Source organism: Corythoichthys intestinalis, chromosome 8, assembly GCF_030265065.1.
Source record: "Corythoichthys intestinalis isolate RoL2023-P3 chromosome 8, ASM3026506v1, whole genome shotgun sequence".
Lineage (NCBI taxonomy): Eukaryota > Metazoa > Chordata > Actinopteri > Syngnathiformes > Syngnathidae > Corythoichthys > Corythoichthys intestinalis.
The window spans coordinates 24,334,695-24,359,932 of NC_080402.1; the positions used below are offsets into that span (position 1 = coordinate 24,334,695).

The 25,238-nt window shown below is 37.9% G+C and overlaps 1 protein-coding gene across 8 annotated transcripts in view; it reads left to right on the plus strand.

Moving 5' to 3' along the window:
* The window catches only part of slit2 (slit homolog 2 (Drosophila)), a 225,464-nt gene that overhangs the window by 175,479 nt on the left and 24,747 nt on the right, over positions 1-25,238 (plus strand). For all 8 annotated transcript variants that reach the window (XM_057842562.1, XM_057842564.1, XM_057842565.1 and 5 more), the window contains 8 exons: positions 6,247-6,390; positions 8,104-8,270; positions 13,553-13,685; positions 14,144-14,212; positions 14,456-14,527; positions 16,527-16,598; positions 16,671-16,742; positions 23,028-23,191. In XM_057842562.1, the coding sequence (XP_057698545.1) occupies positions 6,247-6,390; positions 8,104-8,270; positions 13,553-13,685; positions 14,144-14,212; positions 14,456-14,527; positions 16,527-16,598; positions 16,671-16,742; positions 23,028-23,191 (893 nt within the window). The remainder of the gene's footprint in view (positions 1-6,246; positions 6,391-8,103; positions 8,271-13,552; positions 13,686-14,143; positions 14,213-14,455; positions 14,528-16,526; positions 16,599-16,670; positions 16,743-23,027; positions 23,192-25,238) is intronic.

Sequence of the window (25,238 nt, forward strand, 5' to 3'; positions counted from 1 at the left end):
AGATCCTCCTCTCTAATCATCTCATTAGAACCTAACATGCTCGAAAGTCGCCTATATACAATCCCACACCCAAGAGATAAAAACCCCTATTGGAGCGAGTACTACAAAAAAGGAGCCACTACTGAGCTGTGCAGCCAAGCCCTTATTCAAAACCCAAAATTAATCTTCTAAGTGGGCCAATTCATCCAAGTGTGCCAAATATTGTGGCTCTATAAGCTGCCTGAGTCTCTGGAAAAAAATATTTCCTTTAAATGGCGAACAAAGGGTCGTCACGGCAACAGACAGAGACACTTGGACATGGGCCGTAAATAAGTATTTTAATAGCTGTTGAAACTACAATGACCAACCTGAAAAGAACTGAACATGTATTGGAAAAACGAGTGACTTTCAATTGCCACTAGTTGGCGCTGTAGGTTTGATGCAAATGACCCCTACAAGGCCCTTCAGGGTATGACTCTCAAGAAGCACGGGAAGTTTGGCGCAGATATGTTGTATATCTGCCGAGTTATGACTGTTCAAAGTTTTTGGAGAGAAAAATTGTTGACAGTCATTTTCACTTTCCTGTTTGGACCCCTCCGCTTCAACGAAACTTCAATATTTTTCATCAGGCACCTGAAGACAGGTCTTAAGGCTTCCCTTATGCAGGTTTGAGGTAGATTGATTTTTTTCCCTTGGAGAAGGAGTGTGTCCTGTAAAAAAGGGCATTTCCTGTTCCCACTAGGAGGCGCCAGGCACAAATGGTAAAATTTCAATCCAGTCGTGCTCAGGCTTGTATACCTCACACACAGGCCAGATTTAAAATAGATTGAACGTTGTATGAGGGAGTTATCAGTCATTTTCCGAATTCGGTGTTTTGGCGAAAAAATGGCCGACTTTGGCACCCCGGCCAGGTCAGGCCCGTGAATGAAAACACACCATTTTGATAACTTAAGATTTCATATGCCTCATGAACAGTCTCGCCAATTTTGAGAATGATCAAACTAATTCCCTAGGTGCCAAGGTGTAAAATGTGCACACTGTAAATCGATAAAAAATTCACATTCAATCCAAAATACCCGATTTCCTGTTGGGTTTGGAATACGCATGCAAGAGACTTTTTGGAGCAGTTTTGTACAAGGTATTGACTCTCCGAATTTCATCCCTCTACGTTGAAAAAACCTAAATGGAGAGGCCTTTTTGAAAATTTCAAGGGGGCGACACTGAGCCATTTTGTTACATGTTTTCGTAACGTTGCAAGATTATTGAACGTTATGCAAAGTCGCATGTATGTCGAAATTTTTGAGAGTTTTCGTGCATGTTCAAGCCTCCAAATGTAAACTCCTACTGTGAACCGATAAAAATATCACTTTTGATCCAAAATACCCGATTTCCTGTTGGATTTGGAATATGGGTGCAAGAGACTTTTTGGAGCAGTTTTGCATAAGGTATCTACTCCCCAAATTTCCTTGCTCTATGTTGAAAAAACCCAATAGGAAAGGCCTTTTTTAAAACTTCTTTCTGTCGCCACTAGTTGGCACTGTAGAGTTGATGCAAATGACCCCTACAAGAACCTTCAGAGTATGACTCTCAACAAACACGGAAAGTTTGGCGCAGATATGTTGCATATCTGCCGAGTTATGACTGTTCAAAGTTTTTGGCGAGACAAATTGTTGACGGTCATTTTCACTTCCAGTTTGGACCTCTCCGCTTCAACGAAACCTCAATATTTTTCATCAGGCACCTGAACACATGTCTTGAGGCTCCCCTGAAACAGGTTTGAGGTCAACAGATTTTTTTCCCTTGGAGGAGGAGCCTGTCTCGTAAAGAAGTCCATTTCCTGTTCCCACTAGGGGGCGCCAGGCCTAATGGGTAATATTTCAATGCAGTCGTGTTCAGGCTAGGATATCTCATATACATGCTAGAAATGAAAAAGATTGAACGTTGTATCACGGAGTTTTTAATCATTTTCTGAATTTGGTGTTTTGCCCAAAAATGGCCGACTTTGGAACCACGCCCAGGTCAGACCCTTGAGTGAAAACTCACCATTTTGAAAACTTAAGATCTCATATGTCTCCTGAATAGTCTGACCAATTTTGAAGATGATCCAACTATTTTCTTCAGCGACAAGGTCTCAAATGTAAATCGATAAAATTTCACATTTGATCCAAAATTTCCGGCTTCCTGTTTGGTTTGGAATATGGGTGCAAGAGACTTTTTGGAGCAGTTTTGCACAATGTATCGACTCGCCAAATTTCATTGTTCTACGTTGAAAAAACCTAATAGGAGAGGCCTTTTTGAAAATTTCAAGGGGGCGCCACTGAGCGATTTTGTTAAAATTTTTTGTAGATTATCAAAATTTACGCCAAGTTGCATGTATGTGCAAATTTTGGTGAGTTTTTATGCATGTTCAAGCCTCCAAATGTAAACTCCTACTGTGAACCGATAAAAATTTCACATTCGATCAAAAATACCCGATTTCCTGTTGGATTTGGAATACGGGTGCAAGAGACTTTTTGGAGCAGTTTTGCACAAGGTATCGACTCCCCAAATTTCATCACTCTCTGTTAAAAAAACCTAATAGGAAACGCCTTTTTGAAAAATTCAAGGGGGCGCCACTGAGGCATTTTGCTACATTTTTTCGTAACATTGCAAGATTATTGAACGTTATCTAAAGCCGCATGTATGTGCAAATTTTTAAGAGTTTTTGTGCATATTCAAGCCTCCAAATGTAAACTCCTACTGTGAACCCATGAAAATTTCACATTCGATCCAAAATACCCGATTTCCTGTTGGATTTGGAATATGGGTGCAAGAGACTTTTTGGAGCAGTTTTGCATAAGGTATCTACTCCCCAAATTTCCTTGCTCTATGTTGAAAAAACCCAATAGGAAAGGCCTTTTTTAAAACTTCTTTCTGTCGCCACTAGTTGGCACTGTAGAGTTGATGCAAATGACCCCTACAAGAACCTTCAGGGTATGACTCTCAACAAACACGGGAAGTTTGGCGCAGATATGTTGTATATCTGCCGAGTTATGACTGTTCAAAGTTTTTTGCGTGACAAATTGTTGACGTTCATTTTCACTTTCCTGTTTGGACCCCTCCGCCTCAACGAAACCTCAATATTTTTCATCAGGCATCTGAACACAGGTCTTAAGGCTCCCCTGATGCAGGTTTGAGGTCAACAGATTTTTTTCCCTTGGAGGAGGAACCTGTCTCGTAAAAAAAGGCATTTCCTGTTCTCACTAGGGGGCGCTAGACCTAATGGGTAATATTTCAATGCACTCGTGTTAAGGGTGGGATACCGCATATACATGGCAGATATGAAAAAGATTGAAAGTTGTGTCAAGGAATTATTAGCCATTTACTGAATTCGGTGTTTTGCCGAAAAAATGGCCGACTTTGGCACCACGCCCAGGTCAGACCCGTGAATGAAAACACACCATTTTAGAAACTTAAGATCTCATATGTCTCCTGAACAGTCTCACCAATTTTGAAGATGATCCAACTAACTCCCTCAGCGAAAAGGTCTCAAATGTGCACCCTGTAAATCGATAAAAATTTAATATTTGATCCAAAATAACCGATTTCCTGTTGGGTTTGGAATATGCGTGTCAATGCTTTTTTGGAGCGGTTTTGGACAAGGTATAGTCCCCCAAATTTCATTGCTCTACGCTGACAGACCCTAATGTTATAGGCCAATTTTAAAATTTCAAGGGGGCGCCACTGAGCCATTTTGTTATATTTTTTTGCAACGTTGCAAAATTATCGAAATTTACAATTTTCCGGACGTATGTGCAAATTTTGGTGACTTTTCGTGCATGTTCAGGCCTCCAAATTGGCCGTTTTCATTTGCCCTGAAAAAAAAAAAAAAAAAAAAAAAAAAAAATAATCCTTTGCAAAACAATAGGGCCTTCGCACGCTTAGTGCTCGGGCCCTAATTATAATTCATTGCCAATCATATTTGTCATAAAGAGTGTCATTTGAAAGCTATTCTTAGTGTAGAATCTGTATTCTGTACTAATTTACTCAACATATTAGAATATTAACTCTGAAGTATGTGGGATTAACTCCAGAAATCGTTATTTATCGTATATGACGAACATGACGTGCTTTTATTTTGAAATGTTCACCGGAGGTACGTACGCTAAACCGCTAACCGAAAGCTTTACAAAACATAAAAACATTCTTCGTTATTGCTTGTGGTGTCACAAGTAGATTTAATTTTTTTTCATTAGCAAATGCTGTTAACCAGCTGTTGAGTGTTATTGTATGACTGATTGGAACTGTACTGCATTGTTTCACCACAGGGTGTGCTGTCGTGTATTTTATGTTCGGTGTGAAGAAGAAGAAGAAAGTTAAAAGAGGCATTAGCGGCCTGTTCTCAACTTCTCCCTCTCAACTGTTCTCAACTTCTCCCTCCCTCAACTGCACTTTGGCTCTCATGGAGAGCACGTTCGCTCATGTGTTCGAAAGAAACGATAGCCGACGTGCAAATTAGCAAGTGAGCTGTAAAAATAGCGAGCTTAGTGGCGTGAAAAACGCGGGGGAGCTAAGTGAAGCTAACGAACGGCTAAACGAAGCTAAGCAATGCTAAACGGAGCTAAGCAAAGTTAAACGGTGCTAAATGAAGCTAAGCGGCTGATACTCAGTCCGTCATGGTGGAACAGTCCATTGTCGTGCGTGTGTGTGGGGGAGAGATAATATAAATGCAGCATTCAAATGGCTTTTTTGTTTTGTTATTTGTTTGTTTGGTATGCTGATATAATTATACATGACGAATAGTTGGGGGTGCTGCTGGCTCCGGTGGCCCAAGCTCTTGCTCGTTGGGGCAAGGGCAGCTGGTTTGGGGCCCCCTACTGGTTGGGGGCCTAAGGCGATCGCCTACTTTGCCTGAATAGTAGATCCGCCTACGTACTTAAGTCTTTGAAAAACCAAGGTTGTATCCTCCTGGGCTTTCAAAGCTGTCGTTGCTGAAATGTTGAAAACAAAGACACGATTGAGGAGCCGGGGAGAAGTTCTTCCGCTTGACTGTCACAAATCCTTGCAGAAGAAGGTTTTTATGGGCCACTCATAGAGTCTCTAGCCTTTGTGTGAGCAATTCATCGCTACACATCGAGAGGCATGATGAATCTCGCGAGTAAAACACAGAAAATGTTGATGCAATATATGGAGAGGATAGTGTGGTGCTGCACTTCCGTATTGGAGTTCTGGCGAGGTCTTCGGGAATTGACGTCATCAGGTAGCGGCTAAGGTTTTGCTATGGCAGTAACTCAAAAACTATGCGGTCAATTCAAAAATGTTTTTGGTAGTGAATGATGCAGTCAATACAATTTAACCTAGTAAAACGCTCATGAATTGAAGTCTTCACCTGCCCTTTAATTCTTCATCCCCCCTTACCTTCATGATAGTCATGTTTGAACAATTCTACCGTTCCAATTTTTTGGGAACAGCTTCAGAAAAGAGCCATTTTGGTACCCAGCAGGCAAAGCAAATCCAAACAGGCCAATAAAGTATGGTTTGGCGTGGAAGATCTTAAGAGCCTTGACCACAGTTTCATCATATATATCATTTATAAAATGTATAGTTGGCTTCCTTGTGAATGAATTTGAAATGCACAATAACCTTTACAAGTGAACTTTATTTTGACCTTCTCAGCACCTGTTGAGACTTTTGCCATTCCACTCCTTGTTAGAGAACACCAAATTGAGCAAAAAGTGCTGAAATGCTGAATAGTTTGATGAATACGTACATTCAAAAGTCTCAAGGTTGAATTGGATTGCTTAAATGTGCTTAAAAGTGTATCTTAGGTTCAACCTGGATTTTCACTCTAAAACTGAATAATATTTTGTCTACGTTTGGTATGATCTACATCTGTCATTTGTAAACTTTATTCCAGAATTTTACTGTGGCTTTTAAGAATATCAGATAAATTTGATGACCACTGCCTACAATGTTAGAAGTCAGTCAATATGGTATTACTTAGGATATCAAAGTATTTTTAGAGGTGTTAGTTGGTTAAAAAAAAACAATACTAAGCTTAAGAACAGGTTATTAATTATTGATAGTTATTGATTCTTCTGGATGAATGGACACACTTGAAGATGTCATAGAAAGTCTTCCGTTATCACTTCTCCGAATTATTATATCTTGGAATCCCACGACATTTGTCAATTTCATGTACTTAATCCAGTTAAAATATTCCCCTTTCGTAATGTCTAGTAAGGCATTTTAACCAAGTTTGTGTGTGTTTGTGTGTGCATTGATTAGCATGCTACGGAGTAATCGCATCAGCTGTGTGAGCAACAGTAGCTTCGTTGGATTGAGCTCAGTGCGACTGCTGTCACTCTACGACAATCAGATCACTTCCATGAACCCTGGCGCCTTTGACACATTGCACTCTCTTTCCACTCTGTGAGTACAAACAACAACACAAGGGGTGAAAGTGGGCCAGAACGGTCAGGTACCCCGTTCCGGTAAAATAATCGGAGCCGGAACAGGGGTAACGGTGCTTAGATTCCAAAAATATGACGGCAAATGTCAAAAAACGACAAACTGAAGAGGTTGTTGTGACAGGTACCACACAAATTGTTGAATGAATGTGATAAAAAAGATAATGGAATGAAATATTTATTATATCTTTAAGAGACAGGAGAAAGGTGGCGAGGCTAATTTTGTTTTATTTTATTTTACCGTAATTTCCCGAATATAAGGCGCACCCGTGTATAATGCGCACCCCAAATTTACTTGTTAAATCTAGGGAAAATTATTGTACCCGTTTATAACAAGCACCCTAATTTTAGCACCAATAAATAGAAGAATACAAGAAAACAGAGCTCGTGTACAGATACAGAAATGTCATTTCACTGACTGGTGAAACACAGCACAAGCATAGCACATTGGTAGTTCAAAACATTACCATAAACTGAGAATATTTACGGAATAATATGATTTGACAATTTCTCCAACTTAGCAGAATCTAGGAGAAAACAAAACAGATGTGAGTTTTCTTTTAAAGGCTGCTGTATAACTTGCTCGTTTCATCATGATGAATAAATGTTTCTTCCATGGATTGATACGGTAAAATGAAAGTAAGAACGTTTAAGTCAGAAATCCTTGAGCGCTCATCGCTGTCAACACGACAGTAACAATAGGAACTATTGTTATTTGGGTTTCCCGACGGACATATATAGATGACGGACAAACACAGGAAGTGTGTTGTTACGTTTGATATGGTCCGAGTTGCGGAGCTGCAATAAACGTTGACTCAAATGAGTTCAAGAAACTAAATTATGTGCTTTATGAAGAGTGAAAAAAGCAGAATTTAACACAAATGAAATCATTCGGCCGATGAGAGTGAAGTATTACCGAAACAAAATGGTGACGTCACGTACCGTAATGGTCGGCAACGGGTCACCGCATACGTTTCTTCAACACAACATGGCCGTGTCAATTTTAAAAAATCTGTTTATATATGTATGTAATATACATATATTTCTGTCTCCATCCATGTACCTGTTTATAAAGCGCACCATGATTTTACAAGTTGATTTTGGGGGGAAAAAAGTGTGCGTTATATTCGGGAAATTACAGTATTTCATTTTATTTTATTTTATTTTATTTTATTTTATTTCATTTGCTCTGATGGGGAGGTTCAGAACATCTTCCATGTTAATATGTGCATTTGGACGTGTTTTTGTTCATTTATGTTAGGTTACTTATTTATTTCCTAATAATTTTTAAAAAGTCAATGTTTGCATTAAAACATACTGGTATTCCATTTTAATCTGCATAATGTAAGAGTAATTTGTAGTTTTTGTTAATGTATGTTACTTGTATCTTTATGGTTTAAAAAAAAAAAAAAGAGTCAATGTTTACATTATCTTCAGTTTCAATGTGTTCTATGTTCTTATGTTCTTAAGTAGTTAAAATTGAGATTTTGCATTTATATGTGAGGCAATGAGGGAAAATAAGAATAAAAATAAAATCACAAAATTCTGGCTACTTGGCAACCTTTATGTCAGGGAGTTCTGGCAAGAAATTGAAACCACTTTCACCCCTGAATGACATGAAACCATTCAACTAGACAAATAACTGACTGGCCACTTTTGGATATGTCGTCTCCAGCAATCTTCTGGCCAATCCATTCAACTGTAACTGTCACTTGGCCTGGCTCGGTGATTGGCTGAGAAGGAAGCGAATCGTAACGGGCAACCCTCGGTGCCAGAGTCCTTACTTCCTGAAAGAGATTCCCATCCAGGATGTGGCAGTCCAGGACTTTGCTTGTGAAGAGGGTAGGATGGATCCATTATAGATCTGCATCTTACACAGATCTTCTTTTATATTCGTTTTTTTTTTCTTCTGTTTTCTATTATGTTGACAACCTGACTTAATGGGACTGACAACACATAGTATAAATGACCTTCATGTGAAAGATGGTTGCTCCGAGTATTTACGTATGCATTTGTTGGATTTCATAGACCTCTGATAATGGAGAAAATGACACCACATAAAAGCGGAGCCCGTTTGTGATGTCAGTCATAACTACGCTCATTCTTACTGACAGTTCCGAGTGCAGGTGTATGAGATAATGAATACAAATGACGTCACGACAAAAGGACTGGCAATCTGCGATACTTGCATTTGATTGGCTAAAATAGTACTAGCATAAATGATATGTCTGCCTCCATGTCGGCCGGCCAATTCCTGGAAATACTGACTTCTATTTACATTTTTTTCCAATATAGATGTTTATAGACAAGTTTCTTGAGCGAAACATGGGCGGCACCATCTTTGACATTTTCTGCTACGGACATCCGGTTTAGACAGAACAACATTAAATGCGGTGTAAGTGGTGTGCAGACAGTGTAGTTAAACTTTAAAATCAAACCACTGGAACCCGCAAAATGGATTCAGCACGACGTAACTGAGGTTCTGCGACTTTCTGTGCTGTGCGTTGTTGTCTGAACCCCTTGAAGCTCCTGTACCGTATTTTTCGGACTACAAGTCACACCTGAGTATAAGTTGCACCAGCCATAAAATGCCTGACGAAGAGAAAAAAAACATATATAAGTCGCATCGGAGTATAAGTCGCATTTTTGGGGGAAATTTACTTGATAAAATCCAACACATGGAGCAGATATGTCATCTTGAAAGGCAATTTAATATAAAAATACATTAAAAAACAACATGCTAAATAAATGTACAGTGCATGAACAACGACATGTGAATATACTGTCCTCACCAGGACGCTACGGCTCGGTCCTGGCTATACAGCGAGCTAAACTTCCAAATGACGATGCTGGACGTCCGTTCGCCTCAACGTAAATAAATGATAATTAGGTACAGCAATGACACAAACGGTTAGCATGCGTTTGCTAGCATTAGCACATCGTTCAAACAACCACAGAACTGGCTCTAAGTGTCCGATCGCGGGTGGAAAACACACAACAACAACAGAAAAGATGATACACAGAGGCGTTGCCTCTGCAGAGATATTTTACAAGCATAAACAATGAACGTAGGTTCGCAACCGTGTCTCTCTCTCTCTCTCTCTCGCCCACTCACTCAGAGACTGTCCGTCTTTTTCAGGTGGGTTAGCACTCTTCTTCGCGTAAACAAGTGCAAGCGCGCCCCCACGTGGGCATGAAAGCGCCACAAACTAAACGCATGCATTTCAATATAAAAAAGTCAATAATACAATTGAACACACACTGCCAAAGGCAGAACACGAACGTGGCCATAGGTATTAAGAGTTATTCAGATAACTATAGCATAAAGAACATGCTAACAAGTTTACCAAACCATCAGTGTCACTCCAAAACACCAAAATAACATGTGAAATGATATCTTAATGTGTTAATAATTTCACACATAAGTCGCTCCTGAGTATAAGTCGCACCCCCAGCCAAACTATGAAAAAAACTGCGACTCATAGTCCGAAAAATACGGTATATATGGTTGGAAGTGGTTTGACTAGATACAGGATGTGGCTCTCTGCTTTAAACCTAAAAGATGTATGTTTGTTCTTATCACTTCGTTGAACATTCATGAACAAAATTCTAACAACCTGTGTTAACATAAGGTGTAGATTGATACGCCGGCCACTTGACTGACCAAAATGAGACGAAATTACAAATAATATTACAGTTGCCGAATGCAGAAGGGCTGACATGGATTTTGTTGTTACAAGGAAATGCTACAAGGTATTTTTCATCTGGTTAGATTATAGTTATGGTATTATGAGGTCATCACACATGTACAGTACATATAAACACAAAGAGTATGTCATTCTTTTTTATTGCAGATATTGATCACAAAACTGTGGGACAACATGATTCAATTTTTATTTAAAACACTTGGTGCATTTGCAAAACAGGTCAATAAATCATTTTTTTTTAATCATTAGAAAAATATGAAGGAAGGTGGAGCATAAATCGAGCCTTCCATAATCAAGGGAGAATGCACGTAGTTTCCGATATATGTCCAACAAGATAAGTGTTGTTGTGAGGCACATCAAGTTGTCTTCCCTTGCCTCATCGCGTTTTTCACCTGTAAACAAACGAACAAAAAAACGTGTAACACTTGCATTTATGCATTCAGGGTAAAAAGCTTGTGTATGACTTGTAGTAAACGACCGTTTGTTTTCCATTTCTTCATTGTTGTATAGCTACAATTAGCAAAGCTAATGATGTCACAGCTGTGACACAACAGACAGAAATGTAGTCAAATTTAACATAATTGTGCCTGATATTGCTTTGTGGTGACACTGTTTTGGTTCCACATTTGCCTTCACGAACACAAAATTCCCGTAATCATGCATTAGGACACATTCGACTTTGTTGCTGTGCTGGATGTCTCGGAGGTTTTTTAGGTTCCTGATTGCGTATCCACCCACTGCTATTATATCAATAAAATACAAATGTATTTTGGTTGTGGTGACTCTTAGCCGTTTCCTCATGTTGTCCTCACATGTCCTGATGATGGCAAATGGATGTGGCATTTCCAAATTGACTTTTTTGAGGGATTATGATGAGTAATGCCACTCCAGCTCCATTGCTGTTTTGGTTAGAGAACGTGTAAAATGGAAGTCACGAGCAGAAATCCGGAAGTAAAGCGGAAGTACCTCGGAAACTTGTCTATGGCGGAAAACACTCCGGTGACTTGAAGTTCTGCTCTGAGACACCTGATCTGGCCAAATTTCAAAATTGTCCTATATGCATGTGTGATACATCATTGGAAAGCTTAAAATCTCAATTTTCTGGGGGAAGACATTTTTTAACAGGAGGGCATTTAAAAAATTAAAAAAAAAACAGGAAAACCCTAACTAGAAGTTAGTGCATGATTAAAGATTCCATGATTTTAACGAGATATTATCGTGTACTGACCTCTTTTCGATCCAAAAACTCTATGTAGCATGTATCACTGAGTGTCAAGTCACAGCTGTAAATGGCCACAGCCGGATTTTGGGGGAATTTTATGGGTGCAGAAATCGCAGACATCAAGGGGTTGTCGAGATTTTCTTTTTCATATATTTACCCTTTCAAACTTTTTTTTTTTTTTTTTTTTTTTTTGGGACCGATTATTTATCATCTAAAATATTGGGGGAAATGCGACAGTAAAAAAATATATATATACAATAAAGCGATAGTTATGAGGTACATATCCGTGACTTATTTACAGACACCATATTTTTCATTGTGACGTAATTTGTTTAATATTTTAAAATATGTGAGAGAATAATTTTTTAAAGTCTTTTTTTTTTTTTTTTTTCAAACTAAATATTAGACATCAAATGATTATAAGCTAAAAATGGCAGATATTTCGAATAATAAATATGATTACTTACCCTCTCTTTATGGTTGGGTTGAAACAAAAGCGGTTGCGCGCCGTCTGTAAACGGGGGTCTTCAGGGTAAAACGGACAAATTAAAAATAGTTCGGGAGCTTAATGTGCTGTGAATATGCTATGGCAGCATATTAGGGCTGCAGCTATCGATTATTTTAGTAGTCGATTAATCGATGAACTAGTTAGTTCGAATAATCGAGTAATCGGAAAAGGAACATGAAAAATTAAAATACCTAAGCTGAGCCTCAAACGGTATTAAAAATAAATAAATGAGGATCTATGTACAACAAAAGAACAATTGGCTAACTTACATGGCAAAGGTCCGCTAGCTTAATGCTATAAAATGCTAACTGTTTTTTCTCCAATGCTCTTAACAAATGGTTCAGACTCATATTCCCACAAAAAACGGCTAAATATACATATACTGTAAACTAAATTACAAATGCATTAAAAAAAAACATTAGCCCAAAGAAAAACTTAGCTTACGTTGGTCTTAACAGGGAGCAGTTGGATTCAGCCATGTGAAATGAGGCAGACCAGAGGGCAATGTATCCACCCTAATCAATAAACTAAATGTAAACACTTTCAAAATAAAACATTAAAACGCCACTTTAATTAAACGAATACTCGAGGCAACAAAATTTTATTCAAATATTTTTTTCCAATCGAATACTCGAGTTAATCGATTAATTGTTGCAGCACTACAGCATATAGACATATATTTTTATCAAACACAACAGTTCTGTTGGCTTAAAATAAAGCAGTTTATTTTAAAGTGGGGTGCAAGAGCAGAAACTGCTTTTTCAGCCTTGTCTGTGTTTTCCGCCCTATACAAGTACTAAATGCAAGCACTCACAGGAAGCTCCAGTAGGCCACAACTCATATTAGTACAGCACGCCACGTGATTGCACTTTATAAAATTTGTTTGTCTTTACATTTCAAATGTTTTATATAGGGCTGTCAAACTATTAAAATTTTTAATCGAGTTAATTACAGCTTAAAAATTAATTAATCGTAATTAACCGCAATTCAAACCATTTATAAAATGTGCCTTATTTTTCTGTAAATTATTGTTGGAATGGAAAGATAAGACACAAGACGGATATATACATTCAACATACGGTACATAAGTACTGTATTTGTTTATTATAACAATAAATCAACAAGATGGCATTAACATTATTAACATTCTCTTAAAGCGATCCATGGATAGAAAGACTTTTAGTTCTTAAAAGATAAATGTTAGTACAAGTTAAAGATATATTAAAACCCCTCTTAATGTTTTCGTTTTATTAAAATCTGTAAAATTTTCAATCAAAAATAAACTAGTAGCTCGCCATTGTTGATGTCAATAATTACACCATGTTCACTCATTGTGCTTAAACCCATAAAATCATTTGGACCCAAGCGCCAGCAGAGGGCGCCAAACACCAAAAACAGGTAACAAGCGGACATTACACTGCTGTCATTTTCATCTGTTTGAGCGGGGCATGTGCGTTAATTGCGTCAAACATTTTAACGTGATTAATTTAAAAAATTCATTAACGCCCGTTAACGCGATAATTTTGACAGCCCTAGTTTTATACAATGCAGTGCTATTTTTCCATTTTTCATCTTTATTTTATTGACAGTACATCCGTATTTTTTTCTAAAAACAGGCATGTTCAATACAGTCTTCATCCTTCTTGTCGTCTTCATGACTGTTTCCTTTTCCATCCATCTCCATCAGGTAATGATGACAACAGCTGCTCTCCTGTGCTGAGATGCCCAGCAGAGTGTTCATGCCTGGACACGGTGGTGCGCTGTAGCAACAAGGGCCTCACCACTCTCCCCAAAGGCCTGCCTAAAGAAACCACTGAGCTGTGAGCGATTTCACTAAATGTTTATAGCTGATTTTGACCCGTTTCTAATTACAAGTACTCATAACATTTTGTTTGGATGTTGTAGCTCCAGTACACGTTAGACACAAAATGGCACATTGTAGGCCGGTTCCAGTCTCCTGCAAATAATGGTGGTCCGTTGAATTTTTATCTAATATTATTATAAATATCAGACAGAGTTGAGGCATTCCATTGTGCCATTTCTTATAATTACCATACCTGAATTTCAGCTTGATGCATTAGTGTGTGAAAGCAAGCTGGAGAAACACTTATTGAACTCTAATAAGATGCCTGTGGGAATATTAAACTCCATTGTTTATTATGGCTCGTGCTGAAATGACTACACACTCTGGTGAAGATGAAGAATTTCCTGCATGATTAAATAACATTTTTCTTCCTTTCCTTTCTTTCACTCTGTTTTCTGTCTATCCACCTGTCAGGTATTTGGATGGGAACCACTTCACTCAGGTTCCTGTGGAGCTCTCCGATTACAAACACTTGACACTCATGTAAGTGTCAGTGCTCACATTCCACATTTACATGAGGGAAATTGTCAGTCTCAGCCGTATGTTCTTGCAGTCAGCCGAAACTAACCCCAATGGTATTTTGTCAGAGATCTATGCTATATTTTGTTCACTTGAGTGGAAAACTGCATTATGTTCCGCGCAAGGATTGTGCATGCCTTAACTGAACAGCCTTGGGGTGTGTGTGATCTTGTGTGTTTATGTACCTGTTATTGTTTCCTTTTTCAGTGATTTGAGTAACAACCAGATCAGCACGTTGTCCAACCACAGCCTCAGTAACATGTCCGAGCTGCTTACCTTGTGAGTTTGGCTCTAAATCAGTCCCTTTGCTGCTCTTGTGCGTGTCTATTACGGATGCGAATGATAAATTTACATTTGTGCAGTTTTTTCTGCTAATCAAGTAAATAAAAACAACAACAGCATCTTGCAAAATGCTTACCATGTCAACCGAAGAATCACACTGTTCCTGTGTGTATGTGTGTTAGAAAGGCAATAATACAACCCCTAGCAAAAAGTATGGAATCACCAGTCTCGGACGAGCACTCACTCAGACATTTTATTATGTAGAACAAACTAAGATAAAAAGCTTGAAAAAAAATAATGAATTAGTTCAAAAGTGCAACTCCTTGGCATTCAGAAACACTTAAATGAATAAAAAGCATTGTGGTGGTCAGTAAATGTTACTTTTATAGAGCAAGTGCAGGGAAATATAGAATCACTCCATTCTGAAGAAAAAAATATGGAATTACTCCATTTTGAGTAGAAAATAGAGACACACCCAGTCAATTTCCTTTTCTTAATTGTGCCCCTGCCTCAGATTAGATCTGCTCATTAGTCAGCAGTTAAAAACAGTGCAGTTATCACACCTTGGAGGGCTGCTGGACCAAGTGTATTCACAAGAAATAAGAGGATTATCAAACTTTAAAAAAAAAAAAGAAAAAAAAAAAGGTAACGCTACACATATGGTTGCCAAAGATGTGGGGTGTTCACAGTCAGCTGTATCAAAAATCTGGACCTAGTACAAAAAGCATGGCAAGGTTGTTAAAGTTAAACGTACTGGTAGATCGAGGAAGACATCCAAACATCATGACAAACAACTAAAGGCCGTATGTCTTGAAAACAGAAGATGCACAACAAGACAAATGAAGAAGAAATGGGAGGAAGCTGGAGTCAAGGTATGTGACAGAACTGTGCAAAATCGCCTGAAGGAAATGGGATTTACATACAGGAAAGCTAAAAGGAAACCATCATTGACACTTAAACAGAAAAGAACAAGACTGCAATGGGCTAAGGAGAGGCAATCATGAACTGTGAATGACTGGATGAAGGTTATTTTCAGTGAAGAGTCAAGAATCTGCATTGGACAAGGTGATGATGCTGGAACTTTTGTTTGGTGCCGTTCCAGTGAGATTTACAAAGATGACTGCCTGAAGAAAACATAAAAATTCCCTCAGTCCTTGATGATATGGGGCTGCATGTCAGGCAAAGGCATTGTGGAGATGGCTGTGGTTAAATCTTCAATAAATGCACAACTTTATATTGAAATTTTAGACAGCTTTCTTATCCCTTCAATTGAAAGCATGTTTGGGGATAGTGAAATCATTTTCCAAGAAGACAATACATCATGCCACAGAGCTAAAACTGTGAAAGCATTCCTTGGAGAAAGACTCATCCAGTTAATGTCATGGCCTGCAAATTGCCCAGATCTCAACCCTATTGAAGACCTTGAAAAAAATGGTCCACAGCAAGGCTCCAACCTGAAAAGATCTGGCGACTGCAATCAAAGAGAGTTGGCACCAAATTGATGAAGAAAACTCATCAAGTCTATGCCTCAGAGACTGCAAACTGTCATAAAAGCCAGAGGTGGTGCAACTAAATAATAGAGATGTATTTTGATTGTTATTTCTTTGTTTGTTTCTCATGATTCCATATATTTTTCCTCAGAATGGAGTGATTCTATATTTATTTCCCTGCACTAGCTCTATAAAAGTAACATTCACTGACCACCACAATGTTTTTTTATTCATTTCTTTTAGTGTTTCTGAATGACAAGGAGTCGCACTTTTGAACTAATTCATTATTTTTTCAAGCTTTTTATCTGAGTTTGTTCTACATAATAAAATATCTGAGAGAGTGCTCGTCCGAGACTGATGATTCCATACTTTTTGCTAGGGGTTTTAGACTCTGACCATGAAAGAATAATAACTCTTACTGCAAATAACAGCAAAAATAAGTTTCTTCTTCCATGCCTGCTGTATGTCCATGTCTCCATGCCAACGTGTTTAATTTGTCTCAAAAGAATCCTGAGCTACAACCGCCTGCGGTGCATACCAGTGAGGGCGTTCGATGGACTCAAGTCTCTGCGTTTGCTGTGAGTATCAGCAAAGTTGGGTTGAAACACAAAAAGCCAGCCAGACTTTTCTCACTAAGCATTCTTTCTCAGGTCTCTCCATGGAAATGATATTTCACTCATACCAGAAGGAGCTTTCAAAGACCTGTCTTCACTTTCACACTTGTGAGCAACACACACACTGACCACTTCTTTGAATACTGAGATCCAATACAAGAGTTGTGTTAAAAATTCAACCTTTCAAAGACAACAAAGTTTAGTTGGGGTGTTATTCTGATAAATAAAGGTATCCATTGTAATATAATATTTTACTACATTTTTTATTTTTACTGCTTGCCCACAATTGCATTTTATTGTAGCGTATTACAGCCACAATGAAAAGAAAAGTAAAACTGTGATGTCTTGCCGTGAGAGAAAATACATAACATTGCAAGAAAAGAGTAAAATATGCAAAATATGAGCAAGAGAAAGGTTTAATCCCCACAAGAATGTAAACACATTTAGTTTAGCCTTTGGGTAATATATATACATTCGGAAAATATTTATTTTAATTATTTATTTGTAGAATAATGACACAGCTGTAAGTTCTTGTTGGATCAGCTTAATATTGCAGTGGTTGAATATTACTAAGTCATAAGTTTACATGGCTGTAGCGAACGCCTGATAATTCACCAGCCACAAGGGCGTAGGTTTGGTCTCAATATTGGTAGGGGCGAAATAATAGCATAACCTGCATGTACACTGCTGGCCAAAAGTATTGGCACCCCTGCAATTCTGTCAGATAATGCTCAATTTCTCCCAGTAAATAATTGCAATTACAAATGCTTTGGTGGTAATATCTTCATTTATTTTGCTTGCAATGAAAAACACAAAAGAGAATGGGAAAAAATTTAATCATTTTACACAAAACTCCAAAAAAGGGGCCGGACTAAAGTATTGGCATCATTTGAAAAATCATGTGATGCTTCTCTAATTTGTGTAATTAACAGCTCCTGTTACTTACCTGTGGCACATAACTGGTGGTGGCAATAACTAAATCACACTTGCAGCCAGTTAAAATGGATTAAAGTTGACTCAACCTCTGTCCTGTGTCCTTGTTTGTACCGCATTGAGCATGGAGAAAAGAAAGAATACCAAAGAACTGTCTGAGGACTTGAGAAGCAAAATTGTAAGGAAGCACGGGCAATCTCAAGGCTACAAGTTCATCTCCAAAGCCCTGAATGTTCCTGTGTCTACCGTGAGCAGTGTCATCAATAAGTGTAAAGCCCATGGCACTGTGGCTAATCTCCCTAGATGTGGACGGAAAAGAAAAATTGACAAGAGATTTCAACGAAAGATTGTGAGGATGATTGACAAAGAACCTCGACTAACATCCAAACAAGTTCAAGCTCTCCTGCAGTCTGAGGGTACAACAATGTCAACCCGTACTATTGTCGCCATCTGAATGAAAAGGGACTCTATGGTAGGATACCCAGGAAATCCCACTACTGACAGAGAGAGACATAAAAAAGCCAGGCTGGAGTTTGCCGAAACTTACCTGAGAAAGCCAAAAACGTTGTGGAAGAATGTCATCTGGTCAGACGAGACAAAAGTAGAGCTTTTTGGGAAAAGGCATAAACATAGAGTTTACAGGGGGGGAAAAAAAGGTCTTTAATGAAAAGAACACAGCAGTCCCCAAAGTCAAACATGGCGGAGGTTCCCTGATGTTTTGGGGTTGCTTTGCTTCCTCTGGCACTGGACTGCTTGACCGTGTGCATGGCATTATGAAATCTGAAGACTACCAACAAATTTTTCAACATAATGTACGGCCCAGTGTGAGAAAGCTGGGTCTCCCTCAGAGGTCATGGGATTTCCAGCAGGACAATGACCCAAAACACACTAGAAAAAGCATTACAAAATGGTTTGAGAGAAAGCACTGGAGACTTCTAAAGTGACCAGCAATGAGTCCAGACCTGAATCCCATAGAGCAGGGGTGTCCAAACTTTTTGCAAAGGGGGCCAGATTTGGTGTGGTAAAAATGTGGGGGGCCGACCTTGGCTGACGTCCTTCACGTAGAACAATATATTTCAGCAAATTTTAGCAAACCATTCTGTGTGTCACATTTGCTTTATTATTTTTTTTCAATTGATAATTTCAACAATCTCGCAAATAGCCTTTGTGGTGTTCTCATTCGACTCTCAGGCTCTTGCGAAATATCGCTGCTGTGAAATTAAACTAGCTTCAAGTTGCTTCAATTTCTCGTTGCGTTTCTTCCCTGTAATCTTGTCGTACATGTCAGCGTGTCTTTTTTGGTAATATCGCCTTACATTGAACTCTTTAAAAACAGCGACTGTCTCTTTGCAAATGAGACAGACACGGTTGTTGTGTATTTTAGTGAAGAAATAGTCCAATTTCCACCTAACCTTGAGGCCGTTGCAGTCAACTTTTTTTTTTTTTTTTTTTTTTGTCGCCATTTTAGAAATTTGGAAGTTAAGGTCACAAGGGGTAATGTTGCTTAGAGTGCTGCTGCCTTTTAGTGGATAAATGAGGAGCAGCATTTAGTGTGTAGGCTACTTCATATGCTGGTAGCAGTACTGCTGACCAATTTATTAAGTCTGTGTGCGGGCCAGACATTATTGATTTAATGACAGAAGCTGGGGGCCGGATGAAATTGGTACATGGGCCGCATTTGGCCCCCGGGCCGGACTTTGGACATGTCTGCCATAGAGTATCTGTGGAGATGTGAAAATGGCAGTTTGGTGAAGGCAACATCTCAGAGATCTGGAGTAGTTGGCCTAAGAAGAATGGTCTAAAATTCCAGCAGAGCACTGTAAGAAATTCATCGATAGATAACGGAAGGGGTTGTTCGCAGTTATTTTTTCTAAAAGTTGTGCTACCAAGTATAAGGCTGAGGTTGCCAATACTTTTGTCCAGCCCATTTTTGGAGTTTGTGTAGAACTATAATGATTTTTTTCCCCATTCTCTTTTGTGTTTTTTCATTGCAAGCAAAATAAATGAAGCTATTTCACCCAAAGCATTTTTTATTGCTATCATTTTCTAGGAGAAATTGAGCATTATCTGACAGAATTGCAGGGGTGCCAATACTTTTGGCCAGCAGTGTACACTTTTGCTGGGGACGGGACAATAATAAGACCAAACAGATTGGGTGAACGGGGGTCAGGGCTACATTTCTCACGATTACGGATCTAATTCATTGATAGGCTAAATGATCAATGCAAAATAAATCTGTATTGATGTATACTAACTTTCACGATGCAAATTTGAAGCGTCTTAATATGATAATTTTTCTTAAATCTAACCAAATAATTTTCACCATCTTGTTTTGAGTGTAAAGACTATTTAACAGATTAATATGTCAGATTATTCCATTTAAATTAAGTTACTCTTACCATTTGTTCTTATTAAGCCTATACAATTAAAAGTTGGTCATTTTTTACCGAAATCCAGATAAACATTGCTTTCAGATAATGTTCTGAACAATGCCTATTCTTGATTTAAGAACATTTCTGACAAACAAGCTGTTATTCTAAAGATTAAACACACTTTTTGCTTAAAATTAGTCTGTTAAGCTTATTTTTTAGCTAGCTGTTTTTCTTGTTTCAAGAAATTTGAGTAAAACTTACTTGAAACACTGGCAGATCATTTAACTTATTTCTAGTAATTTACACTGAAAAAAGGGGAATTTAACTCGTTTTAAGAAGGTGTGTTTTTGCAGTGCATATGCGCTGGTACAGGTGATACACCGTTTGATTCAAACTACAGCTGTCAAAATTATCGCGTTAACGGGCGGTAATTAATTTTTTAAATTAATCACGTTAAAATATTTGACGCAATTAACGCACATGCCCCGGTCAAACAGATTAAAATGACAGCAGAGTGTAATGTCCGCTTGTTACTTGTTTTTTGGTGTTTGGCGCCCTCTGCTGGCGCTTGGGTCCAACTGATTTTATTGCTTTCAGCACCATGTGTGAGCATGGTGTAATTATTGACATCAACAATGGCAAGCTATTAGTTTATTTTTTGATTGAAAACTTTACAAATTTTAATAAAACGAAAACATTAAGATAGGTTTTCATATAAAATTTCTATAACTTGTACTAACATTTATCTTTTAAGAACTACAAGTCTTTCTATCCATGGATCGCTTTAGGAGAATGTTAATAATGTTAATGCCATCTTTTTGATTTATTGTTATAATAAACTAATGCAGTACTTATGTACCGTATGTTGAATGTATATATCCATCCTGTGTCTTATCTTTGCATTCCAACAATAATTTACAGAAAAATATGGCTTATTTTATAGATGGTTTGAATTGCGATTAATTACGATTAATTAATTTTTAAGCTGTAATTAACTCGATTAAAATTTTTAATCGTTTGACAGCCCTAATTCAAACCTTTGTTTTCAAAACCTACCAATGTTGTTAATAACGGCGTAAGAGTATAACGGCGTTACTAACGGCAGTATTTTTTTTTCAGTCGTGAGTAATGTAATTAATTCCTTTTCTCATCTTGGCACCGTCGTTACCGTTACTGAGGATGTGAATGCGTGCGTTACTACGTTGGTTGAATGATGTGAGAAAAGTCTGAGAGACACGGACTCACGGAGACGAGAGAGCAGAGCGGGAGTGGGGAGGAGGGAAGGGAGTTGTTACGCCGTTGCAAACACGATGATAGGTGGCTCCAATAATACCTGACTGTAGCTGATAGCCTACAAACTACGCCCACATGATGCTACAGTAGATTTCACATATATAGAACTAGATGCGAAATGACAGACACAGCAGTGTTAGCACATGTATAGAGAACTAGATGAGAAATGACAGACTCGCTGGCGTTAGTGAACAGTCGCCAGAATTCTCAGGAAGGCTATGTTGTAGAGAACCTTTCTAGCGAACATAAGTAACGTTTTTTCCAAAATACTCAGAAATCAGCAAAATCTTGACTTGAATCATCTTTAAATGACAAAACCGTTTTAAAACATTCACATGTCGAAAGCAGACAGAATGGAACTAATGCAATAACGGGAGCAATTTTAACAACTTTAACGGTGGATTCACAGCAATAATTGACTTCTAAACATAGCAAAGGTTACTATTTTTTTTTTTTTTTTTGGAACGAAAAAAAAAACATGAAAGGTAACACCTGTTATTTTGCCAAGGAGCTTATTACTCTTACATTCAGGTAAGAGTTGAGTTACTAACTCGATTACTTTTTGGGAGAAGTAATTTGTAACTGTAATTAATTACTTTTCTAAAGTAAGATGAACAACACTGAAACCTGCTAAAGAAACATTTTGAAAACTTCCAGAATAAATTGCTAATTTAAATTGCAATATTTGAACATAAGTTAAATTATATTAACAGACACAATAAATACCAACCTGGTAATAATTTCTTAACCATCCAGGAATGCAAAAAAATAAACATTTGTCTTAAGACCACTCACATATCTGTCTAATTAAATAGATTAAAATATAACTGAAAAAACTTCTTGGTGTTTAACAAAAATAAATAAAAATGGAGCCTTCCTTCAGGTAAAACACTACTGCTTTTGTCCACAAGCACAGTCAAATTTGACAAAAAATGAAAGCTTCTTTGGGCTGCTTTACGACCATATAAATAAAATAAAAATGAAAAATGGGGAGAAGGCAGTTAACCTCGGTTCAGTACATTTCTCAGTTTAATTAACGCTAACAGTAAAAAACCCATACAGGAGGATATTTCTGTCAAAGCAGCTTCCTACTCAAGTTCGTGAAATTCACACAGATTAATGGTATGCTAACTCTGATGCAGGTCGGACTTATAGTAGCAAAATTAGTGGTTACTTACAGTGGTTGCTGCTAGTGAAAAAAACTTCTAATATTCCTCGTCTTTGAAAGGGGCGGAGGCCCGGGGGGGGGGGGTGTCATCAGTCAATCAAACGTGCGTTTGAAGGGAGGAAATGGACTGGCACATTCAGCAAGTGAAAAGGAGTCAATGTAAGTCTGAACATAATGAAAGATGAAAGTAATTCACTTAATAATGGTAGGGTCGATTCTATCCTTACTACATATGGAAAGACGATCTAAATTACCTATATAACTGAAATCGTTATATAATGCAAATAAGGTTGATCAAATGTTGGTGGGGACAATTTGAGCATCCTGAAAAGTTGGTAGTGTTATGTCCCTACCATCCCTATGCAAACCTACGCCCTTGACCTGCCATACAGAATGAGATTGGCTCACATCTACAACAGAAAAACATTGCACCAAAGCAAACCACTTCTCATTCATTTTGATTTACGCCTTTCTTCGGTGCTAACAAGTATTCCAAATATTTGTGAAGTTCCTCACTCGCCATCAAAATAGTGCTAAAAAAGGGTTTTCGCTATTGAAACAAATCACTTTTAATTTGTTTCCACTTGATACAACATGACCCAACATTGGTTTGTGTGTCTTTGGCAGGGCTCTGGGCGCTAACCCTCTGCACTGTGACTGCCACATGCAGTGGTTGTCCGACTGGGTGAAGAGTGGCTACAAGGAGCCCGGTATTGCCCGCTGCGCTGGGCCTGGTGACATGACTGACAAACTCCTGCTCACCACGCCATCCAAGAAGTTCACCTGCACAGGTATGTGCACATGTGCTTTACTCTACTTTAGTCGCACAGCACCACACGTAAAGGCCAAATTATACCGGATGCGTGTGCGGTACAGATCCGCCAACCTTCATGTTGACTGCGTGCTCCGCAGTACGTCAAAAATAGGGCAAAATATACTGGCTGCGCCAAACTCCGGTCAGGCAGCTCCGTTTCGTCGTGCGCTCTTGTGTGACCGCGCGCGATAATGTGGCATTAAAAACCTCGGCAAACACACGGACTCTATACTCAACAGAGAAGCAAAGAAAAAAGTTGACATGATTTAACTGATTATTTTTTTCACAATTTTTTTTTGCTTTTATAATTGGTTTGTTACACCCCAACCACATCAACAACCCATTCTCTAATATTTAATTATTGTTTTAAATTACATAGCTTGTACAACTCACCGTCTATCCTCATTGCTTCTGCTATGACGTTCCATGCAGATTCCTTTTTAAAGTTGTCCTTATAGAAAGGATCTGCTGTGTTGTAAATGACTTTGTGACTTTCCACCTCTATAATGAATCTTTCATCCTCCATGTTCGCTGGTGTTTAAATGGTGAATAAGCACTTGCCCTGTTGACTCCAGGCCTGGTTCTGCCCATTTTGATGGATGCGTCTCCGGCAAATTAGAAAATAGCCCAAACGATCCGTTCCTCACACGCATCCGGTAGAATGTGGCCTTAAGAAGGAACTGAACTTATATAAGGTTGAGGTTGAACACAATAAATATTGGTATGGAACAGCCAAATATTGTAGATTTTGAAGCAAAGTTTTTGTTGTTTTTTTGTAACTAAGAGTAAAATACAATAGAAAAATTATTAATAACTGAAAATGTTATGGATAACATGTTTACATTTTTTTTAATGGTTATATTCAGGGCTGCAGCTATCGATTATTTTAGTAGTCGATTAAGCGACGAACTATTTAGTTCGAATAATCGAGTAACCGGATAAGGAACATTCAAAATTAAAATACCTGCACTAAGCCTCAAACGGTATAAAAAGCAAATACATGAAAACAGGGAAAGCACAATTGGCTAACTTACATAGTAAAACTCCTCTAGCTTAAATGCTATAAAATGCTACTGTTTTTACAATGCTCACAACAAATGGTTCAAACACATATTTCAACAAAAAAACGACTAAATATACCAATAAACAAAATAACGAATGCATTAAAAAAACATTAGCTCAAACAAAACTTAGGTTGGTATTAACAGGGAGCAGCTGGATTCAGCCATGTGAAATGATTTATGTCATATTCACTGTCACCACTAGAGAGCCGTGTATCCACCCAAATCAATAAAACTAAATGCAAACACTTTCAAAACAAACCATTACAACGCCACTTTAATTAAACGAACACTCGAAGCAGCAAAATTTAATTTGCGTTTTTTTTCTAATCGAATTACTTGAGTTAATCGATTAATTGTTGCAGCACTAGTTATATTAGTGTAAAATAGCAAAAGGTAAAAACAAGAAGTTGGTATCTACTGTAGGTATAAAGAGCAATTTTGTTATAAATGCACTTCACCCTCTCACTTTCTATTTGCATTTTTTTTACTGCCACTTGAGTGTATAATGAAGACAATATTAAAATGCTGTTGCAATAATTGACAATATTTAATAATTAATTAACTAATAATTAACAATTTTTACAGTAAAAAAGTAAGTCGGCTTGATGGCATAGCACTCTTAATTGAAGTAAGTTTAAGTATTTATTTTTGCCTTCTCATACGTTTTTCTTAAAACCCTTTACACACCAAGATCCTATTGTAAAAACCAAAAAAATCCTTAGTAATCTCAAGTTCATGATGTTCATTGACATCTTACGATATCTTGACATCATGCTTGAAAACGGTTGAAATTTTCACCTTTTCCACGTGTGTCTTTTGTGGTGTATTTTACCCCCAAATGATGCCTAAATTCTGGGTAATACACACTCAGGGTCATTCTACTTTATGGGTTCCAGTGTACCTCTGTAATGTGTGATTTGCTATACATACTGTATAGTGGGGCAAATAGGTATTTAGTCA